General features: G+C 47.2%; 1 protein-coding gene across 3 annotated transcripts in view; it reads left to right on the top strand.

The window, feature by feature from the left end:
• Dgkg (diacylglycerol kinase gamma) overlaps nt 1-25,249 on the top strand; it is a 156,074-nt gene that overhangs the window by 83,055 nt on the left and 47,770 nt on the right. For all 3 annotated transcript variants that reach the window (XM_051150761.1, XM_051150760.1, XM_051150759.1), the window contains one exon: nt 17,698-17,788. In XM_051150761.1, coding sequence (XP_051006718.1) covers nt 17,698-17,788 — 91 coding nt within the window. The remainder of the gene's footprint in view (nt 1-17,697; nt 17,789-25,249) is intronic.

Genomic DNA, 25,249 nt, shown 5'->3' with positions numbered 1-25,249 from the left:
GCAATGCTGGGTACACCCTACAGCTAAGCACATACAGGTGGCGCTAACTGGGCTCAGCGAGTTAGAGAAGACGGAGGAGAGGTGATGTGGTGTGGTACAGCTTTCTGAGAGGAGGTGGAAGAAGAGACTGGAGGAGATGAGATCAGAAGTACGTGTCAACATACACGAAACTCACAGAATAAATAAATACATATTTTAGAATCCAAGGTTCCTAGAAACATGCTCAAGTGTCAAAGTGATGTCAGACAGACAGAGAAGCAGGGAGGAGAGCGATGACATTGCCCAGCTCTGCTGATGGGGAGGAGCCGATGTTTACCTACCGGTGCTGGGGAAAACGTGGAAACCAAGCATAGGACTTCCTCTCCAATCCTGAACTTTAAACTTACTGTTTGGCTATGGACATATAAGACCATATTGGAGGGGGAGATGCACACAGCATTCTTCGCCACCAGCACAGTTTCAGATTTTCACTTGCAGAAGTCAACTTAGTGACTTTTAAAGTTAGCTTAACTCTATGTGCGTGCACATGTATGCATGTGTGCATGCATATATGTGTGCGCATGTGCCGTTTTAGCCCTGAAGAAAAAAGAATGCCGGGATTCATTAACTATCTTTGTATTTACTTTACTAGTTAGAACTTTGGAAAATTATCATTTGCTTCTAAGGATTTTTTTCAGCCTGAAGAGATACCTCATTGGTTAAAAGCACTAGCTGCTCTTTCAAAGGACCTGGGTTCAATTCCCAGCACCAACATAACAGCTCACAGCTATCTGTAGTTCCAGTTACATGGGATCCAATGCCTTCTTCATGCATAGACATACATATAGGCATAACACCCATACACATAAAAATAAATAATTTTGCCAGATATCATGGTGTACACCCTTAATCCCAGCACTCAGGAGGCAGAGACAAGTGAATCTGTTAGTTCAAGACCAGGACAGCCAGAGCTCTGTTACACAGAGAAATCCTGTCTTGAAAAAAAATTCAAAGGATTTTGCCATACAACAGAATCTATCTATATTTAGAGCTAATTTGATTAGTGTATTTATTCTAACTCAGTTCTTGAAACTACTAACAGTTATGTTTATTTTGTCTAAAAAAACAGAGAGAGAGATTGAAATACAAAACTAAAAGGGTAACAGATGTTCTTAAGAAAGTGTCAAGCCAAGCAGTGGTGACGTAGACCTTTAATTCCAGCATTTGGGAGGCAGAAGCAGGTGGATCTCTGTGAGTTCAAGGCCAGCCTGGTCTAGAGTGAGTTTCAAGACAGCCACAGCTACAGAGAAACCCTGTCTCAAAAGAAAAAAAAAGAGTCAGGTGATCTAGTTTTTTGTTTTGTTTTGTTTTGTTTCAAGACAGGGTTTCTCTGTGTGGCTCTGGCTGTCCTGGAACTCACTCTGTAGACCAGGCTGTCCTCCAACTCCCAAAGATCCACCTGCCTCTGCCTCCCTCCCGAGTGCTAGAATTGAAGTAGGCACCACCATACCCAGCAAGTTATTTAGTTTAATTCCTCATTCTAATAAACATTTCTTAAAAGGAAAATTTAACACTCTTCCTACTTGACCAAAGGAAATTTTGGAAGCAGCCTCTCCTTCCTTTCCATCAGGAAAATAAATTGTCTATGAAAAAATCCTGAGGAAATGGCTTTCCAGCTTAGCCGTCAGACCACACTGCCCTGGTGTGCAAGGAACTGTGTCTCTGCCCTCCCTGGCCTCAGGCTCTGTGACCTCCTTGTCATGTCCATCCCTGGTGTGAAACACAGAAATTATGACTGTCTCACAAGGTGCATAGAGAGATTAGTCCAGACAGATAAATACATTTGAAATGCTCACTAGCGGTTACTGTGGGAATTAGCAAAGGAGGCCATTGCAGCTGTGTGTCTGCCGGTCTTACAGAGACAATCTGTCTCTAATGTAAGTGTGTGCTGCTGTGGCTCTTGTCTGTAATAACCTTGGCTTTCGACAAGACTTTAGCTTTCAGCCTCCTTTGTGGTATAAACGTCCTCTCTGTTCTCTCTGTTACCCTCTGTGGAGTGTCGTTTAGATCTCTACTTTGAAGCCTGTAAGAGTGTTTAAGCTCTCATGTTGGGGGGGAGTTCCCTTCACTTTTTACAAAGAAAGCATTTCCCCCATCTTCTAGTGCTTTTCCTTCAAAGAAGGGCTCTCCTCACCCCAGGAATGCACTTCATGGCCTCCAAACGCTGAAGTGCCACGGACTCACACAGTCGCTGACATTTTGTGTTTATTGAACACACACTTAAGGAGAAATTCCTCGCTCTCTAGTAGCAGGACACTTTCTATTCTGTTCAAGAGAGGACTCCTTTAATCTTGAGAGTGGGCCTTTTGGGAAAGCATTCCTAAGTGACAATCAAGACAAGCAAGCACCTTGCGTTGCCTTTGAACTCCGTGTGCCGGGAGTATGTCGGCACAAGCCTCCAGCCTTGGGCTACTGAGGTAACAAGAAGGTCCTGGGCATGTTAAAATCTCAAGCCGTTCATTTCCGCGGCACTTTTATTGAAGCTGTCAATACAGGGTTCCAGCTGTTGATCACGTTCTTGCCTTTCTTGTCCAAATCACCTTGTGTCTGAACTTGGTAGGGAGAGGAACAACCAATGCTCATAATCAAGGGTTGAAGTGAAAAGGATGGTGGGGTCATGATTTTACTCACAACCCTAGTCCCATCATCTGACTACTCAGACAGCCTGCTAATAGGGTGGTTTCTCCTTTTGTCGTTGGAACTTTATGGTGTAGTGTTAAAAGTCTGGGATACTCTTCACTTGTCAAAATGGGGAAACCCAGAGGGAAGACAGACATAAACAAAGGCTTCTTTCCCAGATTTGACAATATCACCAGCATACATTTTTACGCCCCCTGCAGCCAGTGAGCCCTTGTGGTAGGACAAATGCTCAAGTGTGCCAGCTCCTCAGATGGGATGGGAGTGGAGGAGGCACGGAGCTCCCGAGAGTTCTAGGAGGAAGCCACAAGGGCTGCTATGAAAGGGTCACACATCCAAATGCCAGCAGAGGTCAGGGAGCTGATGTCAGTGAGATGGGCAAGGTAGGTATGAGGCTCCAAGGAATGGCAGGACTCCAGCCAAGTGGAGAGCAACTGGCACCCAGCTTCAGCCAGTTGTCGTTGGTTTCTCAAAAAAATAAAAGGGGGGGGCTCCAGTGTGTGTGTGTGTGTGTGTGTGTGTGTGTGTGTGTGTGTGTGTAATTTTCTAGTTTTAAAAGGCATTGTGCAAGAACACTGCTAGGCCTGTAAAGATCCTGCCCCTCCAAGCTGTCGTGTTGGTACCCAGGAATTAGAACATAAAGCTGCGATGGGAACCAATGGTTTCTTTTTCTTATTAGAAAAGAGGTACAAATTGTTGATGTGCTGATGTAAATGAATCCTCCCCTGCCCCCGATGGAGAATGAACGTGTTTCGGAACATTTGAGAACTCAGTATGTTCTCAGTGACAAGATGTCCCAAGATATCATAAGAATATCAAAAGACATCAAAGGAAAAGGACCCGTGTAGTCAGAGGACAGGAAAATCAAAAGTCTGATGCAGAAATGCATGCCAAGTGGAACCGAGGAAGAAAAATGAAAAATGTGCAGTGCCTGGTTGGGGCTAAAGAGAAAAAAAAAAAAAAAAAAGCTTGAGGTTCTAGCAAGGAGGATAGATGGGGGCCTTCCAGAAAGCAGAGGGACAGGCAGCTGACAAAGTCAGCATGAACTCAGACCTGAGTGAGCTCCTAAGGCTACCTTGTCCTCAGTGAGCAGCATTGGCTGATGCAAACTTTGGGAAATACAAGGAACTTGGCAAGAAGATGGAAACAGTTGGGGGTGGGGGTGAGATCCAGCAGTTGAGTATACCTGGGAAAGTCTAAGAGAATTGTTTCCTTTTCAATGCAATATTTGAGAGGCTTTAATACGGGCAAAACCTACTGAAAATATGCAGAAGCAGCAGAAAGTATCTCAGGCAACATGGCCTCTTCCTGTAGCCAGCCTGAGGATGACCGTTCTTCTGTCCGATGGATTATGACACTGAGATGAGAGAGACCCTGACAAGATTCAGAAATTTATCCCATAAATCAAGAGGACCATTTATGGCCAGAGACCTGAAGAACAAGCAGGAGGATGAGATCTAAGAAGGATAAAGTATAGACCGTTCAAATGAAATCTAAAACCACAGCCCACCAACGGCAGCAAGTGTGAGCTACAAATAAAGCATGGCAGAGGTGGTGCCAAGCAGTTCTCCCAGGGAACTGACTGGGTGGGCGTACACCTGAGACAGGCCTGAGGCCTGCCAGTGAGAGGGGCAAACTGAAAAAGTCCTTGTAACAGTCGGGTGGGGCACAAAGCACAGCCATGGGACAATACCGGGCAAAGAGATGGCTCGTGTAAATCAAAGTCACTGAAACGGGTGTTAGGGATGGCTGCTCAAGCACAAGAAATCACAAACGTCAGAGTAGAAGCAAGGCAGAAAGCATATGGCTGAGGTTTCAGAAAGGATGTAATGAAAGGGATCCGGCACACAGGCTTCCCGGGCAGCCATGACTCCGGCTGTGGCTTTTCTATGTAAGTTTTGTGGTTTGGTTTGTTTTGGTTGGCTGGTTAGTTGGTTGTTGCTTTGGTTTGGCTTTTCGAGACAGGGTTTCTCTGTGTAGCCTTGGCTGCCTTGGACTTGTTTTGTAGACCAGGCTGACCTCGAACTCACAGAGATCCACCTGCCTCTGCGTCTCAAATTCTGGGATCAAAGGTGTGTGCCACCATCACCCAGCTTGTTTTTGTTGTTTTGGGTTGTGTTTTTTTTTTTAACTGACACAGGAAGGAGATGGACTGGGGGTAAGGAAGGGACTATTTATCTAAGCATTTGCCCATCTGGTGAATTTTCTACTTGTCTTGAGGACAATTTCATAACTCGGGAGGTGGAGGAAACAAAACTGCTTTTCTTGGACATTCTGTGGCCCGGAGGCATCTGACTGTGATGGAAACTTAGCTGGAGGGACCAGACCACCTGGTGTTACAGGTCAGCAAAAGAAATGTGCCAAAGCGCATCTTCTCCCACCCTTGTTGCTTCCGCTGTGTTTTGCTTTCTCTCCAACACCTCTGGCCAGGGCTCCAGGGTCTTCGGCAGGAACCGGAGTTAATCACCGGGTTAATTAAGTCTCCACATTCTTTTCCCAGAAAATTGAGGAAAGCAAAGCTATCCAATCCAAATTCGTCAGGAGAGATGCATCACATGTATTTCCAGTCCTAACCTGACCCCTCACGGGACGGCAAACCCCACTTCGTGTGCGGCAACTGGGGCTTGCTTTGGCTCTGTGTGTATAGCGTGTGACCGTATGGACGGGCTCAAATTCCACAGCCACCCCTGTAAGGCAGGTGATGCACTCCCAACCCAAAGATAAAGAAACTGAGAGAGAGGAGCTTGCCCAGGGCCACAGAACAGGGGAGGGTCGGAAGGATGACTTGAACCCAGCCTTTCTAGATCTTAGCCTCGAGGCCCCTTCAGCTCAGCCGACCCACCTCCAAACCCAGACACTGTGCTCTGGGTAACTGGCAGGTTAGCTGGGTTAGTGTGAGAACCCAGTCTCAACACAACACTGTTTCTATGGGTGACATACACTCAGAGTGACAAACAGCTGGCTTAAGCAAGAAACTTTTGTAACCTGACCTATCAGAATCAAGTTCAGAAAGGCTGTGGGATTCTTCAGCCAGAGGCTCAGTGTGAGCTAAGTAGCCACCTTCTCTGGCCTTCAGATCTTAAATTCCAATAAGCCGTTCTCGCCTGTCTTAACTGCCCCCAATCACCTTTGAGTTCAGGGTTCAGGGTTCAGGGGTTGATGAATAGGTGAATGCCGGAGAGCACAGCGAAGTGCAGACCCTTAGGAATTCACAATCCTATGTCACCTTTCCCTCCAAGCCAGGGTTCCTTTTCTGTACCAGTATTTGACTGTATTCACTGATGAACACTATAGCCTGGGGTAGGCACATTTTGTGAGAGACTCTTGTTTTAGAGGGTAGAATGGAGCTGTATTGACACCTCAGAACTCAGGCTCTCAGGACAGGGAGATTATGACAACATGACACCCACCTTGGCTGCCTCCCCTGGGGTGTGGCTGAGGTTCCACCGCTAAGTAAAAGTGGTAGTGTGTCCATCACCCTGGCAGGTGTCTGAGCAGGCTGCTGGGAACCCAGAAAGAGAGTATGTGAGCATGCTGAATAACCACAGACTATGAGTCTCAAGGAACTTGTTCTCTCTTTGTTATCTTTAAAATCGAGTTATTATTATTATTATTATTATTATTATTATTATTATTATTATTATCATTATTATTATTATTATTACTATTTTGTTTTTGGTTTTCAAGACAGGGTTTCTCTGTGTAACCTTGGCTGTCCTAGACTCACTTTGTAGACCAGGCTGGCCTTGAACTCAGAGCAATCCCCCTGACTCTGCTTTCCTAGTGCTGGGATTAAAGGAATGCACCACCACACCTGGCTTTAAATCAAATTATTATTAAGTGTGTGTATATGTGCATTCCCGTCACTGAAGCAGCTTGTGTCATAGCTGTCTATGAAGGTCAGGGGAGGACTTTCTGTAGTGGGTTCTCTCCATGTTTTCTTTTTTTAAAGATTTATTTATTTATTAAGTATACAGTGTTATGCCTGCATATACACCTGCACACCAGAAGAGGGCACCAGATCTCATTATAGATAGTTGTAAGCCACCATGTGGTTGCTGGGGATTGAACTCAGGACCTTTGGAAGGACAGGCAGTGCTCTTAACCTCTGAGCCATCTCTCCAGCCCCTCTTTCCGTCTTTAAATGGGTTCCAAAGACTGAACTTGGGCTGTCAGGCTTGTATAGCAAGTACTGGTACCCACCAGCCTCAGATGCAGAAGTCCTCCTGCCTTGGCCTCCCAAGTGATGAGATTATAATTAGTGGCACAATTCTTTACTTAAAGAAGCTTTCTTATGGGCTGTGTCTGGGCATGGCCCTGTGTGGCACATTGGAGGAATCTACTATTTCAGACTTTGGGGGCTTTATCATGATTGGGTGTCCTCTGGGGAAGATGTTGTCGGGGCTTATCAAAGGAGAACCTGTCCATAGTCTATGAAAACAAGCTGTCTCCAGTGGAAGCAGAAAGCCACAATTATGAAGCTATAATCCTTTGGAGTTCAAACAGCCTTGAAAGGGGAGAAGATTCTCCTGCACAAGGTTATGGCTTTGGCCTCTTAGTACTACACTTTTTAAAAAGATTTGTTTGTTTGTTTGTTTGTTTGTTTATTGTATATGAGTGCTTTATCTGCAGAAGAGGGCATCAGATCACATCATAGGTGGTTGTGAGCCACCCTGTGGTTGCTGGGAATTGAACTCAGGACCTCTGGAAGAGCAAACAGGTGGTGCTCCTAACCACTGAGCCATCTCTCCAGACCCAGTACTACACTTTTGACCAAGTGCAGAAAGCAAAAGCCAAGGCACTCTGATGAGTACAAGAACCCTGAGCAAACACACCCAGACAGCCTTGAGCTTGGATCCTATGAGCCACAAACATGAACGAGGACCAGTGGTCACCTGCTTTTATGATTTTGACTGAATATTTCCTTTCTCTCATGCCTCTAAGGGTTAGGAGGAGGAGGAGGCGGCAGGGAGAGTAAAGCAGTGAGGACTCTGGATTCCAGGTCAGGAGCTGCTGTTAGCATCCCAGCTCTGTACCCTATAGCTATTATCATCAAAGACCAACTCAGTCTCCTAATAGTGTACCATGAACAGGGTGCTTAGAACCATCCCAAAAATCAGGTAGGGAGTACGGGGTCCACATGCACCCACTCTGGAACTATTAAAGAGTACACAACTTCTAACCATCTCCAGTATTCTCAATGTACATTATACTTAGTAAGATCTTTGTCAGCCAGAAATCCTTCTAAGTTGAAATTCATTTTCCTGTTCTTACTATTCAACATTCATTTGCCATAATCGATTTAATTTCGTTCTATGTGTTTATTAAATCAACTTATTTATTTAGGGTTTTTTTGTTTTTATTTTGTTTTGTTTGTTTTCTTGCTTGCTTGTTTGTTTGTTTGTTTGTTTGTTCAGACAGAGTTTCTCTGTGTAGCCCTGGCTATCCTGGAACTTTCTCTGTAGATCAGTCTGACTCGAACTCACAGAGATCCACCTGACTCTGCCTCCTAAGTGCTAGGATTAAAGGGGTGTGTCGCCACTTGCCTAGCCAAGTAAGAAATATGTTGCCCTTTTTGTTATACTTTTCTTTTCTTTTTGAGACAGGGTTTAACTGTGGAGCTCCTTATATAGGCCAGGCTGGTCTTGAACTCATAGAGATCCTCCTGCCTCTGCATCCTGAATGCTGAAATTAAAGACATGCACCATCATATTCCACATATTTTTATATTAATTTGCTTTTCTTAATTAATTTTGCTCTCTTCCCTTTCCTCCATGCAAACCCTCCCACATACCCTTCCTTCCTCTCTTTCAAATTCATGACTTCCTTTCCTTCCATATTTAAAAAAAATTTAACCCACTAATAATCTTAGTGGTCTTGATTATTATTAAATGTACAAATAACTGTTCTACATTAAGAAATTAAAAAAAAAAAAAAAAGCTAGGCATGGTGGCACACGCCTTTAATCCCAGCACTCGGGAGGCAGAGGCAGGTGGATTGCTGTGAGTTTAAGGCCAGCCTGGTCTACAAAGTAAGTCCAAGACTACATAGAGAAACCCTGTCTCAAAAAAAAAAAAAAAGAAAGAAAGAAAGAAAGAAAGAAAGAGAAATATTGACAGTGGGCAGGGTGTAGTTGCCTTTGCCTTTAATCTCAAGACTCACAAGGTAGAGGCAGGTGGATCTCTGAATCTGAGACCAGCCTAGCCCTCATAGAGAGTTCTAGCCCAGTGAGACCCTGTCTCAGAGGAAGAGAGAGGGAAAAGGAGAGAGTGGGAGAGAGAGAGAGGGAGGGAGAGGTAGACATACAGAGAGAGATAGAGACAAAGATAGACAGAGACACAGATACAGACAGACAGATAGGAACCACTGACAGTAATTCATGCCTGTACACTTTGTTGAATCCTAAGAAATGGTGGTTCCTCTGGCTGGAAACTTGAGCCTCAAAGGCCGTTTACTGTCACCTGTGATACTCGCCTGTAAAATGTCACACATGTGAGACTTAGGAAGTGTCTCAACCTCATAGGTCACGAAGAGGCGTTCAGTCTTACACAGTGGCATGCGTCTGAAGCAAGCTTGTCTACTCCTCTCTCTTTTCTTGGACTCGTTCTTAAACGCTCCCCCCCTTTCCCCTCTCCCATGTCTGTGCACCCCTTCCTGGTGTCTGGCCCCCCAGTCTTCTCATCACTCATCTCCCTAGGTCTTTCTGAGCTGAGTGCCATGAGCACAAATTCTGTCCCAAGTATGGATCAAAGCCAGGGAATACCTTGCTCTTTGAAGCTGAACTGCCCTGAGCCAACACAAATCTGTTGGCAGCCACTGCAGGCACAAAAGTCCCATTCAGGGCACAAGAACAGCTATTTATATATTTAAAAAAAAAAAAAAAAACCCTTCCTGATTGCTGGGCATCCTCTTTCCCTTCGACCAAAAGGGCCACTGCCGCCTCTTGGAAAAGATTATTCCTTTCACAGCTCCATGACCAAGGGTCACCGAGCGCCCCATTCTCTGAGCAAGAAGAATAGGGGACAGCACGCAGGGTGGATTAGATGTGGTGACAAGCCCTCTGACAGTTGAGGGCAGCTGAGGATGCCAGTGACACAGATGGCCGCTGCGGCACCCGTGAGGTAACCGGCACAGGCCTGTGGGGATTGACAGACAGACGTCCTGGACTCCGACATGAACTCACCTGCCATTGCTCTTTTGTTTTTGTTTTTGTTTTGTTTTGTTTTTCCTAGCTCTTTGTGTAAATTTTGGTTAGCACGATTACTACACTTTTAAAGGCATTTGGAATTAGGTTGTGTAGAATGTTCACAGGTCATATCTCAGGACTATGATACCCATCATTCAATTATAATTCAGCTGGGGCTACCTGTGCCCTTTTTGGTGTGTGTTTCTGGTTTGCTAGATTACCATTTGTGTTAATGACCTCATCTTAGCCTATCATTTCAGTAGAAGTAGCAATAATAGCCAACAACTACTAAAAAAAAAAACACCCCAAGTCTTAGGCAACTTATAAAAAAAAGTGTTTAATTTGGGGCTCATGTTTGCGGAGAGTTAGAGTCCATGACCACCATGGTGGAGAGCATGGCAGCAGTTGGGTGGTAGGCATGACGCTGGAGTGGGACCTGACAGCTCACATCCTTATCCACAAGCAGGAGGCAGAGAGGGGGAACTAGGAACAGCAGAGACTTTTGAACCCTCAAATCTCACTCCAAGGGACACACACCTCTTCCAACAAGGCCACACCGCCCGATCCCTTCCCAAAGAGTGCCAACAATGGGTGACCAAGTATTTAAATACATATTAGCCTATGTGGGGGGGCGGGTGGCTGTGCTCTTTCAAAATGCCGTACCCCAAATCACACTCATTGTTCACCCTGAGATAAACTGCGAACAATGTCATTAAATGTACAGAAACGACTTTTGGATGGGTAATTTTTTTTCCCAATACAGGACAGCCTCTGGTGGGCTGTATCTGGTCCACCAGCCCTCCCAACCTAGGGCTGACTGACACGGAAGGCCCTCTGAGCTATTTCAGTCATGAGCCACTCAGGGAACCTGGTTATCAAAGTCTAAACCACAAGAAGGGATGCCTCCGTTTCAAGGGCGCTATTTCTAGAAATAACTGTAACGTTCTCTGTGTAGACTTCTAAGCCCAAAGAAGTGTTTTCATGTTTTGACTTTTGATGACTTCAAAAGCCTGTTGCCCTAAAAACTTCCTTGATTCTCAGAAAAGAGCCACCAGAAGCTCTGGGTGGTTGATCTGCTGGCGCGGATGGGCAAGCAGCTAGCTGGCTTTCACCTTGCAGCCCTTCTTGAAAATGGCCTATTCATAGCTGTCAGGGTGATGACTAATTCTAGCCCTAAATTGCTGACAGCATAAAAGAATATTTTTTAATTAATCTCATTTCCCCCTTCATCTGTCACATGAAAAGACTCCTGTGTAATTGATGTTATTTTTTTTTTTAATAAGCCAAACAGAATCAAGACACCCAGAACCGCATTCAACTCAGGGTGCCACTGTTGTCTAGTCACGTGGCCAAGAACCTCCTGGAGCCCACTTGAGGACTGGAGGCTTCAAGAATGGGTCCACCGGTGGCACTCAGAGCCTCGTGGACCTGGAGATCAGCCTTAGGGCATGGCTAGGGCTTAGTCACCTCCAGCTGCAAAGGGATTATGAGGAGGAGGAGGGACATGGTGGCCAAAGAAAACTCAGGAAGAGAGATGCAGAATAGATGTCCCGGCGGTCATTAAAACCTTGTTAGTTTTCTCTTCTCCAAAACATATTGGCCACCTGGGAGGAGAAAAAAAAAACCCTCCTGCCCTTACCTCAAGGCAAAAGGGAATGCATATTCTGGCGGCTGTGCCTCCTGGAAATACCTAAGTGTCCTTAGCCCCAACTACGCATCAAGCCTCTCAACAGTGTTTCCTGTTTGCCGCAGGAATGAGGAGTCGATGAACTTACTTAATTGTCCAAATGAGTAGGTGAGAGAGCAAGGTCTGGAACCTCAATCTTTGAGACCCCAAATGCTCTGGTCTGTACAACGGAAGATGAAGCAGACAGGAGGTTGGGGCCACACTGAGCCCTAAAATCTAGGAGTGGTGTGGCTTCTCTTCTGAAAAGAAGGAGGAACCTTGCTGTTCTCTAGATGGCAGTGGAAGGGAACTGAGCCTCCTGGCTCAAACTTGGGGCTATCCTGTGCCTCTCAGCTCCTACAGAAGGCTTGTCTATCCTGTGCCTCTCAGCTCCTACAGAAGGCTCCAGAAAGGCTGTGCTGTACTGATTAAGGAGGAAGGAGGAAAGGGCATGAGAAGAGAATCCAGTTCAAATAAATAGTATCTGCTTCCTGGGACTAGTCTGAGAATTAAAGCAATTTTAAATGGGGGGAGGGGGAGTTTAAAAGAGGGCCTAGAACAGTGGTTCTCAACCTGTGGGCCGCGGCCCACATGGGGGTCAAATGCCCTTTTCACAGGGGTTGCATAGCAGATGTTTACAATTTGTAACAGTACAAAAATTACAGTTATGAAGTAGCAATGAAATAATTGTGTGTTTGCGGGGGGGGGGGTCACCACAGCATGAGAAACTGTATGAAAGGGTCGCAGCATCAGGAAGGTTGAAAAGCACACCAAGATAGGGAGGGAACAGTACTGGCTGCTCTCACAGTGGACCCAGGTTCAGTCTCCAGAACCCACATGGCAGCTCCGAATTGTCTGAAACTCCAGTTCCAAAGCATCCAACACCCTCCACTGTACTCACGGGCACTACATGTGCATGGTACACAGACATACACACAGGCAAAATACTCTTGCACATAAAATTAAAAATAGAAAAAAAAAGAAAGTGTTTAGCAGACTGAAAAACCAAGGGGCTGCAGGAATAGAATACACTGCCTCCTAACCTGGAGGTGTCGGTGTTAACAGAGAACAGGTGGACTGCATTAGATTTTAAGCCAAAGTGTCTCCATGTTAAGTCTTGGTGATACAAAAGCTCCTTGACGCGAGAACACATATTCTGTCGCTTATGTGGTGTGTGGCCCATAGTAGGTGTCAGTATATTTTCAATATATTTGGATGTTTGGACAGATGGACACATGGGCCAAAGTCAAAATCCCTTCGTTACAATGAAGAATACCTACCCCCCAAAACCAACTATCCCCTGCTCCCATGTCAGGAAAGCAGCCTGCATGAGTCATGCTGTCTGGATGCCAAATGCGTTTTTAGCTATTTCTCACCCCTCAGGTCTAGCCCTGCCAATCCTACCTCCCACATTTTAGCATCTGCCTCCCCGAGTGTTACCTCACTGCCATCTCATCTAAACTATTACCCAAGCCTTGGTCTGCATCACTCCTCCCAGCCCTACTCCCTTCACCAGGGACAGGAGGAGGGAGGCAGAGGCAGGCAGATCTCTGTGAGTTCGAGGCCAGCCTGGTCTACAAAGTGAGTCAAGGACAGCCAAGGCTACACAGAGAAACCCTGTCTTGAAAACAAACAGAAACAAACTGAGGTATGGGGCTAAAGAGTGGATGGTTGGTAAAGTGCTTCTTGAGCAAGCATGAGGGCCTGAGATCAGGTCCCCTGCACCACACAGGGGAGGCAGAGACTAGTCGATGCTGATGCTGATGTGGACTGGCCAGTCGGGCTGGCCAAAATAGTGAACCCAGTGAAAGGCCTTGTCTCAAAATGTAAGGTGGAAAGCAACTGAGGAAGACGTCTGACATGAATCTCTGGCCTCGATGTGTGTGCACACGTACACAAGTACCTGCACACACACATGCACATCTCCCCATCCACTCACCAGAACCCAATATGAAATCAGGTCACTAACTGTCACCATCCCGCCCTCACTTCCACTCAAGGACGACCCATGACTCCCTGTAGGCTTCCTGATCAAGACCAAACGCTGGCATGTCCAGCTTTCACAACCTTGTCCAACTTGCCTCTCAGCTGTGGCTTGCCAGCACCCCACCCCACCCCCACTTGAGTTCTGTCTCCTGGCATTTGCCCTGACTCAAATCCCGGGGTCATGGCTTGGATGAGGTTTGTCTTCACAAAAACTCAACTTGAGGCTTGAGTTCCAGTGCAGCCAGGTTGAGAGGCAGCAGGGGCCTTTGAGGGACCTTTGGGTCAGAAGGGACTTAACTCCATGAAGGATCGATGTGGCTCGGTCGTAATGAGTTAGTTTCTATGCAGGGTTGCCACAGAGCGAGCAGCGCTTCCTTAATTTGCTCTTGCTTCCTCTCTCAAGCACGCGCGCTTTTCACACACACCTGCTTCTCCTTTTTGATTCTTAGCCATGCTATGGTACAACACAGGGCCTTTAACCGAGCCAGTACTCTGTTCTTGGACTTCCAGCTAAATAAACCTCTTTTCTTTATAAACTGACCAATAGCAATGGAAATTCGACAAAGACCTCCGGGCTTTTTTTTTTTTTTTTTTTTTTTTTTTTAATTCATTTATTTATTTTGTTTTTCAAGACAGGTTCTCTCTGTGTAGCCTTGACTGTCCTGGACTCATTTTGTTGTCCAGACTGGCCTCGAACTCACAGCAATACCCCTGCCTCTGCCTCCCAAGTGCTGGGATCAAAGGCGCGTGCCACCACCGCCCTGCCGACCTCTGGGCTTCTTTACCTTTTCTGCTTCCCTGCATTCTTCTGGATTCAACTTCAGCATCGTCTCCTTAAGACACTTGCCCTAACTGCCTCTGACTTCACTTCATCTCTCCTTCTGTATGGGACATATCATCCATCACAAGAACAGCCTGCCTCCTGTTCTCCTGACCATGTGCCCAGTTCATGAAATTCTGTCTTTTGCTCTTTGCTGAACCTCATACGCCCTTCTCTAGTCTGAGACAAGATGAGTGTGGGTCGCATTAATATTTTGTAATTTTTCTGTGTCTATTTACTCGTAGAGGTGGGTACACACATATCATAATGCATGTATAAAAGCCAGAGAACAAAGTCTAGAACGGCATGTCGGTTCTGGGCTTATCAGGCTTGTCGGCAAGGATCCTTGGCCACTGGTCTGTGGCTCCCGCCCCATATTAATATTTTGTTTCATGTCAAACATGCAGCTCAGGTTCTCAGAAGCATATCTGTCATCATTATCACATCTATGACCAACCACATGACCAGTGCAGAGGACCAACTAGGGATTAGGGCTTCGTCTATACGACTCTAGGGGAAAAAATGTATTAAATTAGAAATGAGAGGGACAGCTTTTTAGCCAAAAGTCCAAACATATGATCTAACAAATACGACTATTTTCCTTCCCGGCACATATAAATACATAAAGCCTACAGCTATTCAGCCAGGCAGGCCTGCTCTCCCTACTCTCCCAGCTGTGGAACAGAAATGGCTAACAGTGAGCGGCGGCATCTCATCCGGTCTTCTCCACCATCCTGAGAAGCAGATCTTTTTCATTTGCTCTTTTCCAGATGAGGAAAGTGAGATTTACAAAGATAAAGCATCCTATCAAAGTTCACACAGCTATCCCCGGATAGTGATCCACTTGGTCCTATTATTCTGCCGGGCTGACCTAGTCTCGACCTTTTAACCTCATTAGATCATCAAAAGAACCACTTTGGGGCAAAAATAGCCATGGCTTCCGGAAATTTTTTATTAAAACTCTAAATCTCTGGGCAATAACTTTCAGGAGTCATGATTCAGACCAGCAGCGATGCTTAAAAACAGGCTCACGGGGCGAGTCGCCCACTGCTGGGAAGGAATACAGGACCCTGAAGTTTGGAACCACTTGTGTTCTCCATTCCTGCCTGCTGAAAGCCTCTGCTTTTCCATTCCTCCGAGGAGTCCCCTCCTTCAGGTTTGAGTAGCTCCGTAGTTGTCGACAGTTGCCGTAGCATCTGGAGCAGCGGTTCCTCCACCGGCCATGAGCATCTGGTCACTCAGCAAAGCACATGCTCCACCGCTGCCAAGAGTCTTCAAATCAAATGCGGGGAAACTGCATTTCTGCCTGTTCCACGGGGAATTTTGATGGATGCTAATACCTGAGGTCCAGCGGGGACGCCCCAGTCCTAGGTGCTACAACCAGCAGCACCAGCAGCTTATTAGAGAATGTGAGGATTCAGGGGCTCCTCTCGGGAATGGCCAACCTAGAGACTCTCCCTAGGAACAGGACCCTCGGGTGAGATCCATACCCATATCCTTGCCCAGAGAACCAGGAATGCAGGACTGTGGTATTCCCCCGGTTTTGTTCCCACTGTAGCCTTCGTGGGAAATGAAAACACTTAACGTGACACAGCGGAGGTCCAGGTGACAAGGCCCTGCTAGAGCAACAGGGCTCAGCCTGCCCCAGACCTCACGTGCTACCCTGAGGACTGGAAAAAGCAATGACTCACCACGCCCGCCCGTGCACAGCCCAGCTGACAGGCACTGGCCTAAAGTACTCCCAAGCTTCTCAGGGTTTTTATGAAGCACAGTGCCCAACCCTTCCTTCCCCACCCCTTATCCTTTATTCTCATGAAGACCAAGCATCAGAAAGGCTGTACAAACTAGATCTTAGAAACCTTCATTGGGTAGAAGAGTGCAGAAACGCAGAGAACGTGGCTACCCTGCGGATGATCTGCCACCATGCTTAGGAAGAAGCAAGGTCCTCCATCCCCTGAAGAGCTCTTGCTCCACGGTACACAGAGCCGAGCACTCACCATGGTCGAGAAGCCTTCCTCTGTCTTCAGTGCCAAGAACAATGCAGTTTAATCCTTTCTGAAAGGATTTTTAAAAAAAAATCTGTCCGCCTGTAAACTGGACAGGCGTCCCCTCTCTTAGCCAGCCCCTGCTAATGGGGTGGCCGTTGGGGTGGAAGGAATGGAGTTCTAAAGGGACACTTCCTGCTGAGGCTGTCTGGGCAAACCGCAGAGCGTCAGGGTGGGGGTGGGGCGCCACCTGACTCTGAGAGCCTTCAGTTTCACAAGCACCTCACTGATTGATGTTACTCTTCTGTGTCCCCACCCCCACCCCCAAAGAAAAGGTTGGAAAATTGTAAGGGCTCAGATTGGTAAACTCCTGCTTTGAAGCAAATCCTCCCTAAATGAAGGACTGCTGTGGCCTGTCCAAATATACCTGGGAGGACAGTGACCATTGCTTCCAAACGACTCACCTTTACTTCTTCTCTTTATAAATCTGCACTAAAGGGGACTGGAGAGATGGCTCAGCGGTTAAGAGCACTGACTGCTCTTCCAAAGGACCTGGGTTCAATTCCTAGCACCCACATAGCACCTCACAACTCCAAGATCTGACACCCTCACACAGACATACATGCAGGCAAAATATTGATGCACATAAAATAAAAATAATTTTTTAAAAAATCTGTACTAAAGCCAGGCGGTGGTGGCGCACGCCTTTAATCCCAGCACTTGGGAGGCAGAGGCAGGTAGATCTCTGTAAGTTCGAGGCCAACCTGGTTTACAAAGTGAGTTCAAGACAGCCAGGGCTACACAGGGACACCCTGTCTCGAAAAAACAAAATAAATTAAAACAAATAAATAAGTATTAATTCTGTCACTCTGCCTCCCCCAAGCAGAATATAAACAGAGCATCACGTATTGGGTCTGGTTCAGTACAGAGCTTCCGGCATCTACCCTAAGACCATACATCTTTTAAATCTCAAAAGATTGTCTGATCTTTGTAACCAACCATACCCAGAAGAGAGCTCAACACTGAGGTCTAAAAGACAGTAAACAGGGTGTGTTGTCATTTGCCACTTCGAGCTGCCTTTCCCCAGGAAGGCTCCTTGAGGCAGCTCCGGAGGATAGCATCGCTTTTTCTGCTCCAACCAGGAACCTCAGGGTACAATTAAACAGTTCACCCAGAATTCCATGAGGCCGAACCTTCCAGCAGATTTTCTTTCTAAGCTACACATTGGCAAATGTTTCTCTTTCTCGATAACTTGATTAACAAGTGTTACAGTGTAAGGTTGGGGAATTCAGGGGCTTTGCGCCTCAGGGGCCAAGGAGCCTCAGGACCCGGTTCAACAGGATATTGATCGACAGTGTCTCTCTGCTTCATGATCCAGGATGAAGAACAAGCTGTGGTATTTCGAATTTGGTACCTCGGAGACCTTTGCAGCCACCTGCAAGAAACTCCATGACCACTTAGAGCTGGAGGTAAGCGCCTAGGTGGAGAGGCCGCTCAAACCCTGCTGCAGGTCCCGAGGCATCCCATACTCAGCCTCTTGAGTCTTTCAGAAACGACCCCAGAGTCTAGTCGATTTTGTGTAGACCATCCCATCCGCATCTGTCTACACGATCTCACTTAGGGTGCCCCAGTTGTAGCGGGAAATCCTCGGGGCTCTGGACAGCCATTGTCATTCTGAACCTCAGCCATTCTTTCCCACTCAAAGAGCTAAGGAGAGTTACCACCTAACACGGGAAGGGAGCTGCTGCCAGGGTTGCTGTGTCTATGGCACAGCGCAGGGGAGGCGCCTGTGGGTTAAGAGTTATCAGGGCATCCTCTGTCTCACCCGTCTCAGATAGCTGACCCACAGGTACCCAGGACCAGTCTTGTGGGTGTGTAGCCTGTAGTACCACACAGCTAGCTCCCTGTGCTCTGAAGAGCTCTTTTGTCAGCATCATGAAATTCTGAACTTTTTTATTATTATTATTAAACAAAGAGCAGTGCGTTTTCGGTCTGAACTGGGCCCCACAATTATGCAGTGCATCCTGTTGGTTCGCCGTGTTTTCCTAAGACTTCCAGCACTTGTAGTGGCCTGCCTCAGACCGCCTGCCTGTTGGCGTCCCTTGCCTGGTGGATGAGCAGCTGCCTGCTTCCAGCCCCACTTCTGAGGCACTGCTTTCCTGATGGCTTCCCATTGACTGCTAGGAGCATGCCTCTGGCCTATTAGAGACCCAATGTCTAAGCACACCTGCTGTCTTCACTTGCGGGGCCTCGGGCCCGTGGATTCTTGGCTAACAATCTCACCTTCTCATGGAATTCAGGCCTGTAGTCTGTTCTACACTTGAGAAAGAAAAAAAAAATTTTTTTTCAGGCACATGAGAAAAATCTCCTATCATCATTTGCCCCCAACCCTCACTCCAAGAAAATCTGGTCTAGAAGTTTCTGTGAGCTGTGAGCCTCTGTGGAGACCTGGCCACCCCTGTAATAGGAGGGCTAAGTGTGTGGCAGAGTGAGAAGGCCCTGCCACTCCCTGCTGGAAAGGATGCCGTGCCCATGTACACAAAAACGCACAGCCAGAGGTTCCATAGGCTCTACTTGACTCATCTGCAGGCCTCTCCTTTTCGGTTGCTGGGTTACCGACACCACCAAGGTGGGAGGCGCCTTTCCACCAGCTTGGCCACAGAGGCAGAGAGGTCCAAAGGCCAAACGCTTGAGTTCCCCAGGTGATGAATGGCTTGATGCTACCTATACCTGGGAGAAGCTGAGTGATCAGCTCTCCACACTGCCTGGGAGTGGAGTGTGGCAAACAGATCTTATGTGCCTTCTTCCTCTTGGCACTGTCCTCTGTTGGGGTCTTTTTAAATATACCGCAAGTGAGGGACAGCCCTGCCTAACTGCGGCCAGCTGCAGACACACAGCAGAGTGCTTGTTCTCCCTGCAGCTGGCCTTGACACTGTGCCCAGAATACAGCCGCTCAGCTCCCAGGCCTCTTTGGCCCGCCCCACTGGCTCCAGGCTGGCCATTGCCTGACAGTCCCCCTGGGGTCCAGGACACAGCAACACTTCCTCAACTACACGGGGAGTGGGTAGCCTGGTGGCAAATGACAGTGGTGCTTCAGGAGTGGCGAGCAGTCACCCTGTGGGTTGCTGGGAGCTTTAAGAAGCACTTCCTGTTTTCCTTATCTCTTAATAATTCTTTACGGCATTTATTCATGAGAGTAAGCTTTGGAAGTCAGGTGTGAGATGTCATGCGGCAGTGTGTTGGTTGGCAGTGGATTGGGACAGGCACCATTTCCACACCCAGAGAGGACAGTGGTCCCAGGTGGTGTGAGGAGGAGGAGACCCTCCCTCTGAAAAAAAGAGGGTAGGGAGGTGAGTAACAGGTGTAAGGAGTCTGGGGTACCTGCAGAGGAACATGAAAGAGAAGCCAGTAAGTGGCCTTCTGTGTGTGGCTAGCCCACAAAGCCAGCACCGGGTTCACCGGCTCCCGGCCAGCCAACCTGGGAAGACGCCATTCAGACACTGCTTCCTAAACCACAACAGCAGGGGAACATCCCACTGCAGGGAAACACAAGCTGAGACTGGGAGGAAAGAGGAAGGAAACAGGAAGGAAAGAGGAAAGAGAGAGGAGGGGAAGAGAAAGAGGATAGGAAAAGCCAATGCTTCAACTGCCTGCCACAGTCCGTCAGTGTTTGATACGATGACGACCCGGGGACACAAGTACTATTACACATTAAAAATAAGGCCCAGGTGCATCTAGTAACTCGACTAAGCGTTCTTTGCCTGAACTACAAAGAGAAGACTCCAGGCGTTCTGGAGTGAGTTGAGCTTAGAAACTAGTAAGCAAATGTATCCATCAGTTGTTAAAACTCAACAAATCCTCCACCCTCAGTGCAGTAGTGTCTTGCTTCTTCCTGGTGTGTGTGTGTGTGTGTGTGTGTGTGTGTACTTGTGCATGTATGTTTATGTATGTGTGTTTGTTTGCACAAATGTGTTCACAGATGTGTATATACATGTGTAGGCATATATGTGTATGTTTACGTGTATGTGGGGGGGTGTAATGTGTGTGCTGGTTGGTATATGTGTATATGTGTAGTGATCGATTTGGAACTTTGGTTTCTTTGAAAAACACAGAATTATTTTTGTTTAATCCCAGGTGTGGCGATGTGGGCGTCTTTGGATTGTCCGCAGCAGCTGACTAGGATTGGCCTCGTGCTCTAGCAGAGGCGTAGTTTTGCCAGCTGCAGATAGTTTCTGAGATTGTGTGACTCTTAGAATTCTGGGAACCAGAAGGTACATAAATTCTAGAGCCCTAAGAGGCAAGGTCGCAGCTAGTGGTCAAGCTCAAACAGGAAACAAGAAGAAAGAAACTAGATTCAGGGATAAGGGGTGAAACTGTGAGGGAAATAAAGGGTGGGAAAAAGAAGAGCCCACAAAGTAGCAAAGACGCGTGCGTGCGTGCGACTGTGAAACTCCACCTCAGTTCAGGGAGTCATACCACCCTACTGAGAAGAACAAGACACAGTCCTAGCGTCCACCCGAGGAAGGAAGGAAGGAAGGAGGGAAGGAAGGAAGGAAGGAAGGGTTGGTACAAGAAAAAGCAAAGGGCTGACCCAAAGTTTACACAAGTTTTTCTCACACAGCACCTCATTTCTCTCGACCTACAGAACATGAAGGGAGCCAAGTATTTGTGCCCTTAGAGGATGAGAGACCCTGAAGACGAGGGGTCAGTAACTGAGAAAAGGCACAGTGATGAGGAACCAGGGGGGAAATAGCAGAGCCTGGGCCAAGTTGACAGTGTCAGTGAGTGGGGCTGCTCCACTGGCGGTGTGGGCCTGAGCTCTGTCACTGGGCAGTGGATATATGTAAGGCCTGCACTGGGAGCAGAGGCAAGGCTTGCCGTCCAGCGAGGCTCGCCGCCGAATAAGATCAGAGAGCTCCAGGTTCAGTGACGGTCTGTCTCAGAAAGCACAGTACAGAATGATTGTGCAGAAACATGACAATCTCTGGCCTACACACACACACACACAGGTGCACACACATGCACACACACATTTGCTTACACATACACACACAAAGTTGAATGGCTGAATTAGAAGGCTAAACAGTATTTTTTTTTTTTTTTTAATCAAAATCGCCACTAAATGGCATAGATTATGGCCACTTTCTTTTAGATTGGGGGCTAGTGGAAAAGAAATAGGAAACTTAATTCCATCTCTGACGTAAAGGTCATGTCCCACAGGACTAGCAAGAATAGTCCACGGGACACACAAAGCTTGTTAAATGGCCAGTTAACTAGTGCTGAAAAACCGGATGCAAAGAGTCTCAGTGAACCTCGGGAGCCAGATCCCTGTGGATCCTATTTCCACAGCAGGGGAGAGGTAACACTCCACCTCCCCATCCCTCCCTCTCCCCCCAAGCCCCCCACCCCCATCCCCTCCCCCCCCCCCCCCCCACCCCACCCCACCCCACCCCACCCCCATACTCAGGCTCACAGAAACTTCTAGACCAGATTCTCTTGGAGTGGGGGTTGGGGGCAGATGATGATAGGAGATTTTTCTCACGTGCCTGAAAATGGTTTTTTGTTTTTTTTTTTCTCAAGTGTAGAGCAGACTTCAGGCCTGAATTCCACAAGAAGGTGGGATTGTTAGCCAAGACACCTGGCCAGCCCTGGAACAGTGAGGAGCCTTACTGAGCTGGATGTCTGTACCTCAGTGTTTTCATCCATAAAACAGGGGTAGTGGAGGCAGCCTAGTTCCCAAGGACAGCTAGTCCCAAGGAGGGGCACGGCGGGGTTACTTAACTGTCAGCAATGCTAAGTCTCAGAATCCACAAAGCAGCCCTAGTAGAAAGTGTCCTAATTACCTTTCTACAGCAAGAATGCAGCTGAGAGACTGTTGGCTTTTACCTGAGTCCACAGCCCAGCCGGTGTGACTCAGGCTTGGGTGCTGATTGGCCTGGGAGCTCCAGAGCTGTGAGGCAGCAGTGAGCAGTCTCTCCAGGAAGTTCGGTGTGTGTGTGTCCTGCCCACTGGTTATTTGCTGTTTTGTTCACTTTGTTATCTCAGATAAATTTAAAAACGGCCATGACGTGATTTGCTTATCACACGGGGAGCATTAAGGAGGTCTATGGCAAGGATCCTCGGCGTGTTTCTATGAAGGGAGCTGCAGGCCTGCACCTGAACCCTGTGCTCACGACAAGGCTTGTCAGTGCGGTCCAGGCAGCCCAGGCCAGCCCTGTCTAAGGCTATCGTCTCTCAGAGCTGGCCCCCGAGAGGCCCTTTATGTTTGTGCTAACCTGATTTCACCTGAATAAAGCAGGAATGAGGAGCGCTGAGTTGCCGCCCCCATCTTAGGCCCAGAATAGCCTAGCCAAGGATCTTAAAGGTTTTCCGAGTTCAGCACAGCAAAGCAGGCAGGCTCCGGCTGAAAGAATCATCTTACATTCAAGGTTAAAAATAAGAAATCCCCCAATTTGTTGGTATTTAATCTAATCCTTAACTAATGTTCACAGTTGGACACGGTGGCACACGCCTTTAATCCCAGCACTTGCAAGGCAGAGGCAGGCGGATCGCTGTGAGTTCGAGGCCAGCCTGGTCTACAAAGTGAGTCCAGAAAAGCCAAGGCTACACAGAGAAACCCTGTCCTCTGCCCCCCCGCAAAAAGACACTGTAGATAAGAGTACTAAATGCCACTGAGCTCTATACTTTAACGTGGCTATCTGTATATTAATTTAACTTTCATTAAAATGTTTAGGCCTCTTTGTATTTACCATTAAAAATTTGCAAAGGCGTTTTTCAGTACCTTGTGCCAGCAACATCATCTAACCCAATAGATGGTCAGGATCATGCCTATAAAAATCCTACATTCTCAGAGCACAACTTTTGTGTGTAATGAAGCGTCATAAGGCAGGCTGTGGTAACCTAGCCTGTGATCCCATGATTCAGGAGGCTGAGACTGGAGGATCTCAGCAAGTATGAGACCAGCTTGGCCTACACAATGAGTACCAACCCAGACAGTTATATAATGAGACCCTGTCTCCAAATAAAAAAAAAGAAAAAGATGGGCATGGTGACACACGCCTGTGATCCCAACACCCTCAGGGAGGCAGAGGCAGGTGGATCTCTGAGTTCGATGCCAACCTAGTCTACAAAGTGAGTCCAGGATAGCCAAGGATACACAAAGAAACCCCATATCAAACAAAAGTCTTCATAAATAATGCATCATATCACTTTACCATTAAGTACACTCTTTTAGCTAACCAATCCAACCCAATCCCATTTTTAAAATTGTATTTGTGCATGTATGTATGTGTGTCCTTGTGTATGCACATGTGTGTTTGTGTTCACATGAGCCACAACACTGATGTGGAGGTCAGAGCACAGCTTGCAGGAGTCAGTTCTCTTTCCACCATGTGAGTTCTGGGTTATTTGTTGTGCGACAAAACTTGTCCTGGGGAGATCCAACATGTCTACCTATCCCAAATCGGGAATCCACACCAGACCAAAGAACAGATAACACCAAAAGTCCACTTTGGTGAGCAAGTGAGTTTTACTAGGGTTACTTACAGGGATATGGGTGAGGGGCTACTTACAGGAGCAGAAACAACTCAAAGACAGCTGCTCCACCAAAGCTCGCCCCAACATGGGTGACCCCTCACAAAACTGGGAGCCTGGGGCACACTGCACAGCCTGCACAGGTTTGGAGAGTGTCCTTTCCAGGTGCCACAGTTGGTTTAAACCTCTTCCAGGAAGCTGGTCTGATCTTAGAGTCATTGCAACTGCCATTCTGGTAGGGAGGCGCCTAGTTAACCTGGTCAGTTTCAGGAACTTCCTGGACCTGTTTTGAGTTGTTTACCTTCCTGTTTATGGAGTTTTCCTGTAGGATGGAATGTTACAATCTTGGTGGAAGCTGTTAGACAAACAATAGTGCCCTTGCCGTGACTCAGTGAGCCCACCACCTCACCAATGCCAGTACTATTCAAAAAACCTCATATTCAAAGACTTCACAGATTAATTAGCTTGATCGGGTTCACTCAGTATGTGAAAGAAATTGCAGCTCTCGGGGACCGAGTATTGTCTGATCCTGCCTTGCCCACCCACCCTGCTACTGTTTCGCACATTCTTAATTTGGAAGGGACGAAATCTTTAAACCACATTGTATAGTGGCATGATGTGAACTTGGGTAGCCTTTCAGGGCACGGAGCACATAAGTGGGAATGGCCATCTAGCCTAACCAGCAAGAGTTGAGTAAATGGAAACATCTCCATGGGAAAAGGAAGTGAGACCATAGAACCGCTGCAAGGAAAGCCAGGGCACTTTGGGGTGAGAGTCTCCTGGTGAATGTCCTTCCTCAATCAAGCCCATAGGCCCCTGTGCCCCGCACCAACCGCAATCAGAAAAACGCATCAGAAAAATACTGAAGAGCAAGAAAAGAAAAGAAAAAAGCAGGCACCAGCAGTGCTAGGGTTTCTGGCCTCTTTTAAGCCATGATATTCTGATGCCTCGTGAAGGCCTCTGACTAGTCTGTCTGTTGCCTTGTTTAAATTCCATTATCAAACCTGGTACCCTGATGATGCATGTGCCTTTCTACCTCTTCCATGTGCATCACCTGCAAGTCTCCTCCATGGACTCAGTGCTGTTCCGCTGACTCAGGACAAACTGTTTTTGCTAATTTCCTCATTGAGGTCCCATTGTTTGCTTTCAACCTCTAGCAACTTCTCCTCCCTCGAGGGACCCACTTCTTTTATTTCCTGCTAGTGTGCACCCTGCAGTTCATGCCAAGCCTGTCGGTCTATATGCTTTTACTTTTCCGTTCTTTTCTGTCGCCTTTGTTTTTTTTGTGAATTGCTTTGATTTTCCTTTGTCTTCAGATTCCTGACAATATTGTACTTTGTGTGTTCCAAGGACTTGGGAATGACTTTTTAAAGATTAAGCCTCATGCCTACATTTTC

The sequence above is a fragment of the Acomys russatus genome, chromosome 8 (genome assembly GCF_903995435.1).
Source record: "Acomys russatus chromosome 8, mAcoRus1.1, whole genome shotgun sequence".
Taxonomy (NCBI): Eukaryota; Metazoa; Chordata; class Mammalia; order Rodentia; family Muridae; genus Acomys; species Acomys russatus.
Note: the sequence above shows the minus strand (reverse complement) of the source record. Positions and strands in the feature narration are given on the sequence as shown.